Here is an 11,387-nt window from a genome sequence, read left to right on the forward strand (position 1 = left end):
ATCCACAGAACCAAAACTCCTCTGGATGGTCTCCAGTTACAGTGATGGTTAAAATCAATCCACCAAAAATCCCAACAGGTACAACTTTTTTTTAGACCAGAAGCATTACATTTACACTGTGGTATAATTTAACTGAACATGCAGGTGTGTGTGTGTGTGTGTGTGTGTGTGTGTGTGTGTGTGTGTGTGTGTGTGTGTGTGTGTGTGTGTGTGTGTGTGTGAGAGAGTGTGTGTGTGAGCTGCTAGTTTGTTTGCTTATTATTTGTTTGTTTGTTTATTATTTATTTATTTACAAATTACAGTGAAGTGGTAAGGCTGAAAACAAATTCCAGTTACCCATACAGACAGTGGCGGTTTCTGATATGGGCGACATGGGCAGCCGCCCAGGGCGGCATGACCGCCCCCCTCCCCCCAACGCATTGCGATCGCCGCAGCAACGCCTACCGCACTGCTCCACTTGTGGGATAATGGGCGCCCTCTGCTTGCTGTGTATTGCATGTAGCTTTCTGCCATGGTCAGACAGGTTGTAACTGAAGAAAAAGGGCAGGCGGGGGATTCTCTCTCTGTCTCGCTGTCACTGCTTCACTCGACCGTCACACACACAGCGCTGCCCCGCCCCCTTCTCCTCTCAGCCTGGGGTGCGAGTCGAGTGAAGCAGTGATGGCGTGAGAGTGAGACTGTCAGCCGGGTTCATTCATTCATGCCTGTACAGTTTGGGCCTGGTTACAGCCAACAGTAACCGCTGAATTATAAATAAAGGCGACTTTTGCTGGCAGTCTCTCGCCAAACCTTTCATCCTCACGGACACTGCCATATCAAGATTAACGCGAAGTGTATGTCCTAATATTGAAAAGTTTTGCGAGATCTCGCAAAAGTAACTCAGGATCTCGCAAAACTTTTGCGAGATATGCAAAACTGACTTTTTTTTTTTTTTTTCCTCCCATGTTCCACAGAATGAATCTGTGCGTCTAATAAAATTAGATGCACACAACTGATAGAACACAAAGCCAATTTCATTTATAATACTGTAAATATGGTCATTAAATCACAGTATTTGTGTGAACCCGAATCCTGATAAAAAAATAACACAAATACGAATCTAGACAGTTTGGACAAATGTTGGTGGATGGCGCAGTGTTGCCAGATTGGGCAGCTTGTGAACACATTGGGGTGGAATATTATATAGATATTTCTATATAATTATAAAATTATATAGATATATAATTTTACAATAAAAACTTCCTAAAAACCTACCAAATATGGTGAAAAGCAGCCAAAATTTTAACAAGTTACCCAAAGCTTGTATATTTAAATATATGTCACACCTGGTGCTATTAACATGAGTTTCAGTGGAGGTTTTGTTGTGTTGGGCTGGCAACTGTCAGTCAGATCTGACAACCCTGGGGATGGGCGGTGGTGGTGGCGAATTGTGGCAGATGGAAAGGAAAAGGTCAAAGCCATCAGGTGCACAGTTTAGGAAAAAGAGAAAAGAAGAAGAGGAGAAACAAGCAAAGATAAAGGTAAGCAGAAGCTGTGTAATATTTCAGTTTCTTCCATGTTTTTTCAAATAAAAATTTAAAAGAAGGCCCTGTGACAGGCTGGCGACCTGTTCAGGGTGTACCCTGCCTCTCGCCCTATGACAGCTGGGATAGGCTCCAGCCCCCCTGCGACCCTGACCAGGATAAGCGGAAGCGAATGGATGGATGGATGGAAATTTAAAAGAAATTCTGAGTGTGCCTGTGATGGTGGGGGGACCTTCTGTTAAAGCCTGTCTGTCAGACCATGGCAGAAAGCTACATACACCACACAGCAGTCGCTCATTACCCCCCCAAGTGTAGTAGTGCGGCGATCGCTATTGTGTGTGTGTGTGTGTGGGGGGGGGGGGGGGGGGGGGCGCCGGCGGGGATGCTCGCCCAGGGCGCCAAACAGGCTAGGACCGCCACTGCATACAGACAAGCAACTGACCTTCATGTTTCTGCTTTCTGGCAGGGAAAGTACTCGATGGTCCACCTGAGGCCTCGCAGCCAGCAAACTATCTGATGCACTGTTTGGCTCTGGATGTAATCAGAAGCAGCAGTCATCAATGGGAGATGCCATCCTTCAATACAGATGAAGGAAAAGCAAAGGAAATGAATGAAAGCCCAAGGTGTGATAAAGTTTATCCAATACAATCAGCATTTCAGAACTGAGCTGCTTTGGTTGTTCTGCTATGGGTACATGTAAACACAAACAGTGTCTTTGTTTTGTTTTTTGTTTTGTTTTGTTAAAAAGACCAATGTGCTTGAATCTCGGGCAGCACGGTGGCGCAGTGGTTAGCACTGCTGCCTCACAGTTAGAATACCATCTGGAAGGCCTGGGTTCGATTCCACCTTGGCCCAGGCCTCTCCCTCTCTCTGTGTGGAGTTTGCATGTTCTCCCCGTGCTTGCGTGGGTTTCCTCCGGGTACTCCGGTTTCCTCCCACAGTCCAAAGACATGCACTTACTGGGGTTAGGTTAATTGGCTAATCTAAATTGCCCATAGGTGTGAATGAGAGCATGAATGTGAGTGTGAAAGGTTGTTTGTCTCTCTGTGTTGGCCCTGCGACAGGCTGGCGACCTGTACAGGGTGTACCCTGCCTCTCGCCCTATGACAGCTGGGATAGGCTCCAGCCCCCCCGCGACCCTGAACAGGATAAGCGGAAGTGAATGGATGGATGGATGGATGGATGCTTGAATCTCATGATGGACTATCATCAGTCTCAATCAGTCAGTCATCACAGGTGATGACTCAGGTCCTAATAATATGTGATTTTTTTTTTTCAATCACACAAAAAATAATATATAATCTTTCTTACTAACATGCATCAAAAATTATTTACATGTTTTCCCAAAAATATGCTTTTTGATTTTCTATGGTCATTGGTCATTTCTATGGAATGGGATATTTTGCCCATAGTCGTATGAAGTCGTCGATTGTCATTGACTTTCAGTGGTTTCTGGTTGCCACGTTGCTGCTAGTTGCTCCTTAAGACCTCACACGGTTAACTGAGGAAAACTAGAATGGCACTAAGTAACAGGCGCATCCAGATATACGGAGAATTTGTTTTATCTCCTTGACTCAAACCACCAATCACTGTATCATTAGTAAGTTCAATAAGAAAAAAAATCAGATGAATTAGCCCTGCATCCATCAGTATAAAGAATAAATAAAACTTGAGATATAACACTCACCTATGCAGATCTCAGCATTTGTGATCTGTCTGTCAAAATGAACTCTTTGAAGACCACTCTAACTCATTAACTGTAAATGATTGCCTCTCTCTTGTCTCATAACAGCTACTGAATCTTTTTCAGACATTGCACCCAGCACTTTCTTCTGCCCTGTGGTCCTGGTGACAGCAAAGCAAATTTTCAGTCAGGTTTGTAACAGAGTCCAGGTGTTTCCAGTTTCTCTAATAGTTCAAATATGTCAAACTCGTTTGTCAGTTTTCACAATAATGATCCTTCTGTTTTTCTGACCTTATATGTATGACTGATTGAAAGCCACAAGAGTCTGCTCCTGCTCTGGATTTTATCCCTTATGCATAATTGATATTCATCAGTCAAATGCATTAATGACATATTCAGTTCTGTATGCAGACCATGCTCCTGTTAATGTCATTATTAATGTCTGACCTTTTCTCAGGATTACTTGTCGCTGTCGCTGTGTGGTGGAGTGGCAGCCGTAATCTTCTTCAGTATTTCCTACAAAAACCACCAAAGAGCAAAACAAGTAGGTTATTTTATTTATTCAAAGAAAAAATCTACTAGATACTCACAGCCACAGCTCTAAAAAAGTGTTGTCTTTTAATCATTCATGCTGCAGTGTCTTTTTCTTTATACTAGAGAGATTATGTTAATATTGTTTTGGAATGCTCTTTTGTTTGAAACAGATGTGGAACCCATGCCAGATGTGTTGTGGCCAAACGCAAAGGAAATCCTCTGCTCAGCTGTTAGTAGATGCACCCGTTACATTGCTCTTGGGCTCAATGATGCTTTAGTGTGTGTCTGGGACAGGCGATCTGGTGAGCAAATCCTACAGGGTATCTCTAGAATTATGTCTGACTTCTCCATGAGCTGTCTTTGATTGGTAGTTTACAGATATTCTGCAGACATCTTCATCTTCCCTTCAGGGACTATTAGGAATAAACAGCACAGGGTATTACTGACATGGTTAAAATAAAATATGGAAAAGAAAAAGCACATATTTACACTTCATGGCACTAGTTCTTGTATTTAGGAAGTTATGAGGGCTCAAAACTACTGAAAAAATAACACAAATCAAAAACTACCAAAGTCAGACCCATGCATACAGCAGGGGAAATAATTTTTTGATCCCCTACTGAATTTGTAAGTTTGCTCTTTTCCAAAGAAATGAACAGTCTCTAATTTGATGGTAGTTTCATTTTAATGGCAAGAGACAGAATATCAACCAAAAATCCAGAAAAAACACAATACATAAAAGGTATAAATTGATTTGCTTGTCACTGAGTGAAATTAGTATTTGATTTACTACAACCCAGCCAGAATGTAGAATGACACACAGCTTACAATCAATTAATCAGTCAATCAATTACAGATACTTCTAATCTCAACTCATTATGTGTATGAAGCACACCTGTCCACAGAATAAATTTCTTCCCTTCCAACCTCTCCACCACCATGGGCAAGACAAAAGAGCTGTCAAAGGGCATCGGGGACAAGATTGGAGACCTGCACAAGGCTGGAATGGGCTATAAGACCATCAGCAAGAAGCCTGGTGAGAAAGTGACAACTGTTGGTGAGATTATTCAGAAATGGAAAACATATAAAATGACCATCAATCATCCTTGGTCTCCATGCAAGATCTTGCCTCATGGGGTGAGGATGATCATGAGAAAGGTGGTGAATCAGCCCAAAACTACACAGGAGGAGCTTGTTAAAGATCTGAAGGCAGTTGGGACCACAATCACGAAGAACGCCATTGGTAACACAATATGCCATAATGGACTGAAATCTTGCAGCACCCGCAAACATACTGCCAAGGCAACAAAGGAGTGGCTAAAGAAGAAGCACATTAAGGTCATGGAATGGCCTCCAGATCTTAATCCTGTAGAGAATCTGTGGAGGGAACTCAAGCTGCTAAGTGGCAACCAACAAACCTACAGGCCAAAATCCCTCCTGAAATGTGTGCAAACCTGGTGACCAAATACAAGAAACATCTTACTGTTGTACTGGCCAAAAATGGTTTCTCCACCAAGTACTAAGTCATGTTATTTTTCTTGAGAATCAAATACTTATTTCACTCAATGACATGCAAATCAAATTATGGCTTTTATGTAATGTGTTTTTTTCTAGGTTTTTGGCTGATTTTCTGTCTCTACATTTTCTGTACTTTAAAGGCCTGTAAAATGTGGCAGGGCTTCATTCAGTGTTTTAAAGTTATTACATAAAAAAATCAGACGTTCTTGGGGGAGTCAGATGGGAAGCACTGATTGATTTTTCACAGATGACCCATTTACTTTATTTCTGTGTCTCTGCAAACATTGTCAGCAGAAAAGGAGGACATCCTCTGCTGTTCCTGACTGACACGTGAAAAACAATGTGTCGTCATTTCTGAGTGCTTTCATGGCACACACACCCAGCCGTGCACATGACAGCACAGTTCAGTGAATAATTATATTCTCAGTCAGCTGAGAGATATATTAATTCTCTGAGAAAAATGTCACTGAAAGCGATAATGAGCATGAATCAGATAGCAGAAAGATACACAGTCACTCATTTAATATGTGTTGGGCTAACAGTCTAACAATTTATTTGTATTTATGTACATTATAAACAGGTTTCTGTTTATTCTTCATTCTATTTCAAGGGGCTCCGCTGTCTGTGGTTTTAATGCCAGAAGCAAACAGCGCCTTCTTCAGGATAGAGTTTGTGGATTACTACCCTGAGTCTGCTGATGATTTCCAGATTTTAACTACAGAAAAAGTCCATCTTTTTGTGCTATGTAAAAGGGGAGCAGTTCATACCGTCACAACAGGACGAGGGACCAAACCCAGAATAATGCAGCTCTCTGAAAGGTTACCTGAGATTTACATGCATGTAAGTGCTGCATTGTATTAAATAAAATGTTTTCACATATCATTTTATGTGTCTATTCAGGCAAAGGGACAGCTGGGACCTCCCGACTATTACTGCATCAGTGCCGTTCCTGCAGGGATTGGTAAGAACCTTCAGGCTGTTGATAAAATAATAATACTTAAATATACTTAAAGGGGACCTACTATACTTTATCTTATTTGCTCTCTCATATTTACATTGCTGGATGATCATATTAAACATGGCTGAAGTTCCAAATAATGAGGTCACTGTATCTGCAGGTTATCTCTCTGATGCAACAGCTCAGGGTTCAGGCTGCAGACTGCACTAAATGCTCCATTTAATATAGTTATTTCTACTGTTGGACCTTTATGATATCATAGAAAAAAGGTGTCCTAATATGGTCATCCCAGGCACACAGGTTGCCAATCAGAAGAAAGTTGGCTTAAATTGAGCAGGATGGGAGGTTAAACTGATTCACACTGAGGATGAACTCATTAGCCCTACCACAGCCCAGTATAAGAGGAATAGATTATTTTGAACTATGAATCATGCAGAGCTACTCCAGTAGAGTCCAAGAATAAAAATATGGAGAAGGAAATCAACACACTAGGTTCCCTTTAATGATATTAAACTTTTCTTTAAACTTTTATTTTACTGTCTTATTTTTCCTGCTTTTGTGAGTCACTTGTGATGCAACGGAGTGGAAAAATATTCATCCAAGATGTCATCAACAACACCACTGTGTGTTTCCTGACCCCTCCTACAACTCATCTCATTACAACTCCCCACAATCCAATTTATGCGCTGAACTCCAAACAGCAGAGTCTGTTCATACGAGGTAGACCCAAACCATTTTGTGATAACAGGATGTTCCAGATAAATATGACTTTGAGTAAATCTTAGAACAAATACTGTAAGTAAAGTTTTTGTTTGTTCATTTGTTTTTTTTTCTCATCCAGGGGACCGGGATACCAGCTGCAGTGCTTCCTCTGAAGAAAGGAGCCAAAGTCAGCTTTTCATCTTCCATTATGGAGAGTCTGACATCATTAAGCAGTATGCTGTTTCACATCCTGAGTCCACACGACAGCAACAAACACTGAGCCATGACACCTTAGAGGAAACCTGCAATTTCTACTTTCAGAAAAGGTTGGCATTGTTTCCTTATCGAAAAAGTACAAGATAAGTTACAAGATCAGTCACATGAGCCTGTATTGTATGCAGAATCTGTCCCACAAACAATTCACATTTGAATGTTAAAGTAGCCTCATGTGTTTCCTTTGTTTTCATGTGAAGAGCGCAGTTTGTGCATGAACGGAACAAAACTTTGACGCAGACATGGGAGCAGCTGCTGGAAAATGCAAAGACAGCATAGAGCTGCAGCTGAAAAACTGCAGCAAATGATGAATGGCACAAAGGTACTAATGAGGTGGTCCCTACATCTTTATTACACAATTCTCCCTGACACAAAGTGTAGAATAGTATATATATTACTGCTGAAATCATCTTAATATATTGTCCTTATTTTCTGTTTAAATATTTGTGATTAATTTAAATTGTAAACAGACATTTTTGTTTTCATTAAATCACAAATAATATATAATAATGGAGCAGTGTTCATGTTGAGTTTCTGATGCCTTCCACTTCCTGGTGTATGGGCACACACAAAGACTGTATATAAACTGTATATTAAAGTTGATTAGCTTCCAGGCCTGAAAAGTGAATCCAAGAGGAAAATCTCTTAAACCTGCATTTTTGTGATTGCCAGCGGGGGGGGTGATTCCTTTGGTTGCTTGTATAGCAGTCTGTGGTAGGGTTTAATCCCGGGATCCGGGATTCCCGGGAAATGCGATCAGAACCATTTCCCGTTTCCCGGGAAACGTTAGACGGGAAACCGGGAAAAAAGTCGCGCGCGTCGATTTGACTTTCAGAAAGAAAAGAAAGCTTCAGAAAGTTAAATTTAAGGAAATATTGAGAGAAGGGTTCGTTTAATGCGAAAAGCATTACTCTTCATTTCAGGCACGTTCAGCCTCCGTTTAAGGCTTCAGCCTTCATCTCAAGCGTTTTAATAGAGGTATTACACAGTTGTACTTTTTTCCTCTTTAATTTGTTGAAATCGTAGGCAATGTGTTTACCCTAAGGTATTTTGTATTATATAATTCTATATTATTATATATTGTTATATTGCATTATATAGCCTATAAAATATGCCTGCCCTGAACAATAAAGAAATATCTGTTTAACTTCGAGTGTTTCTTTTCCTCGTTTGCAGACGCTTACTAACAATCATGAATTAGGATACGGGCCTAATGGGTGAAGAAATTATCATGAAATAGATTGCTTTAACATATTTCGCTTTTAAAATGGAGTTGAGTAAAATGTATATTTTTTAGGCTATAAGGATCAGCCAGTTTTTCAATAGACGATTCACAGCGAACCTACTTTAACCCTCAGACACGGTGTTATAAATTTGCTGTTGCCAGAATGGCAATGACCAAGTCGTGGTGCATTACTCAAGGCCCTGTGTTATGTCATATTATAGTGTAGTACGGTAGTTAACTTTTCAATGACTATTACAGCGTTCCACTGGTGGAGATATAGTGCAACAGATGTCGCCACGACAGCGTGGCTGAGCCTTTATCAATGCTGTGTGGAGATGAACCGTATTGTTTTGCACCAGCAGTTGTAAAATAGCTTGTTATAATTCCATGTACAATGGAGGAATATTCGAATTATATTTGTTAAGGGAGTGTTGAGGAACGATACAACACCGCATAGCTCGAGCACTCGAATGTCGAGATGTAGGTTTTATTGCGTTAATCAAGCCGACGTTGCCCCCTACTGGGCATAACAGGACATAGCTGGAAAGCTACCTCTACAATATCACAATAGGTTAAGGCCGACACAGGCTACAGAAGGCCTAATTAAAATAAAAAAATAAATAAACTTTTTCCCGGGATTCCCGGGAAATGGCTCGTCATTTCCCGGGATTTGATTCATGTCATTTTCGGGAAAAATATTAAACCCTAGTCTGTGGGAATCTGAACTTTTGCTCTGTTGGTATATAACCTCAGAAAACACTTTCCTGATGAGTTTATGGGCTCACTCACTAGTTTTAAGTCTTATTTAATACAGCATGATGTTCATTGTGGAAATTATAACAGTCAAAAAGGAGGATAAAGCAGGTATTCTTTAACCATGTGATTGACAAGTTGCTATCCCACAGTTTCTTTGCTCGTCACATCATATTTCAAAACACCATGGTGAAATGCTTTAGGGTTCATAAATCAAGGGGTGATGTTATGGTCGCTATGTCCATCTTTTACATAGGTAACATTACAGGTACTAAATGGGGCATATAGAAAAAATATTGTCATTGTTTTCATATCTGCAGAGCTGATATGAAAAGATGAGCGTATTCAAGTTGATTATGGCTGAGCTGAACTCAGTCACAGCATGTTGGCATTTTGTTGCCTTTTGGGTCCTTGGATGTGTCATAAGTCATGTTGTCAGAAGACAGGAAAAAATTAGAAGAGGGTACCGAGGCTTTTTATAAAGAGCAAATTTTATTATGTAACAAAATTAGCCAAAATACCACTGTCACTTTTTAAGAGCATTTATTGCAAATACTCAAGTGTAGCTGAGTGCAGCAGTTTTGTGTCTGGCAAACTAACACATTTTTGTAGAAGGAAGCACAATCAGATGGTGTCTGACTTTAATGAGCACCACAAAAGCAAATTAGATGACAGGTGAGATTTGAGATTATATTGGGAACAGAACAGTAACTGAATTACTGAATCATAATGTGCCTGTACTGATTATAGTACTGTACTGTTTATAATATAGTACTGTACTGTATCTCTACTTTTCTTTATACACAAACATTTATCAATGTTGCCATATTGAATTTGAAATCAGAGTTGTGTGACTTCACCATCTTTCTGAGAGGCAAGTCCAACTTGAGAGGTGGAAACTCGAGATTTTTGACTTCCTGCTTCAAACTGAACACAACAATAGTTGAACTTTAGTTGACATCTCTTCATCACACAACAATGATGCTTTGGACATAAAGTCATAGCAATCTTTTTTGTCCATTAGTTTTTGTTAACTTCTCTCCACTCTTTCACTGTGTTCCATTTACCTCGAAAGTCAGAGGTGGGAGTGAAGTCACTCTCGAGCACATTCCAGTGCTAAAGTTGGAAAAGTAAGGAAACCCAGGATTTGTTTTGCTTCGTAGCAAGGCAGAGCCATTCATGCATTACTAGCAATACAGTGCAGTGGTTATTTGTTGTTGGTTTTTTTTTTATTTTTGCACTTAAAAATACTACTCCAAGGATGTGGTAAAAATGATTTATAGAATGATTTCAGGCCTCATGACCAGTATGAATGAGCTCAGGCCCAGAGAAGGCAGCAGTGCTTCTAGTTATTTCCAGTGCAGAATTATGTCTGTTTTAACGCAGTGCCCCTGGACGGTTGAAGATCGCTCGCTGTCAGTTTTGTTTTTTAGTTTTGTCTCTTGTGTATGTCTTTCGATTCTGAGGTTTTTTTTATTAATATTCTGCACCATAAATAATGAAATCCACATTTTTTGACAGGTTCACACTGATTAAAAAAAACAACCTATTTTCACATACAACTTATCACAGAATGAATAACCCAGCCTGTCTGGGAAGCTCTTTTCGTACCCAGTCATGTTCCTAATTAAGCTAATGAGTTGTGAGATGTGCAATTCATTAGCTTGGAGCAGCTGCAGCTCTGGAGGTAGAGTGGGTTGTTGACTAATCAGAAGGTCAGTGGTTTGATTCCTGGCTACTTTCATCTGCATGTCATGTTTCCCTGGGCAAAATCCTGAACTCAGAGTTGCCCCCAGTGTGTGTGTGTGTGTGTGTGTGTGTGTGTGTGTGTGTGTGTGTGTGTGTGTGTGTGTGTGTGTGTGTGAGAATGTTAGACAAAGTACCTAGGTACGGAAAAAAGCACTTGTGTGATTGGATGAATGAGGCTGCTAATAAAAAGTGCTTTGAGTGCTCAGTTAGAGCAGAAAAGCGCAACCAGTCCATTTACCAGCAGGTGTTTTTTTTCCTTTCTTTTCCACTCGTTTGCCACCCTGTCCCAACTTTTTTGCAATATGTTACTACCATCAAACTGAAAATGAGCATGAACTGTAGTTTTCAAAAACAGTAAGATTTCAGTGTCAACATTTGATATTTTTTACTATTTTAAATAAATATATGCTTTAAATTACGTCCCTTTCATTGCATTCTACTTATTTACACTATTGTGTAATTTTCTTT

At 40.2% G+C, this 11,387-nt stretch overlaps 1 protein-coding gene across 1 annotated transcript in view; it reads left to right on the forward strand.

The window, feature by feature from the left end:
• Positions 1–7,610, forward strand: part of wdr93 (WD repeat domain 93) — a 13,633-nt gene extending 6,023 nt beyond the window's left edge. The window contains 10 exon segments of the mRNA XM_030726107.1: positions 9–78; positions 1,990–2,146; positions 3,334–3,398; positions 3,665–3,751; positions 3,912–4,043; positions 5,870–6,077; positions 6,160–6,220; positions 6,781–6,937; positions 7,059–7,245; positions 7,393–7,610. Coding sequence (XP_030581967.1) covers positions 9–78; positions 1,990–2,146; positions 3,334–3,398; positions 3,665–3,751; positions 3,912–4,043; positions 5,870–6,077; positions 6,160–6,220; positions 6,781–6,937; positions 7,059–7,245; positions 7,393–7,471 — 1,203 coding nt within the window. The 3' untranslated portion in view covers positions 7,472–7,610.
• The last annotated feature ends 3,777 nt before the right edge of the window (positions 7,611–11,387 follow it).

Source organism: Archocentrus centrarchus, chromosome 3, assembly GCF_007364275.1.
Source record: "Archocentrus centrarchus isolate MPI-CPG fArcCen1 chromosome 3, fArcCen1, whole genome shotgun sequence".
Lineage (NCBI taxonomy): Eukaryota > Metazoa > Chordata > Actinopteri > Cichliformes > Cichlidae > Archocentrus > Archocentrus centrarchus.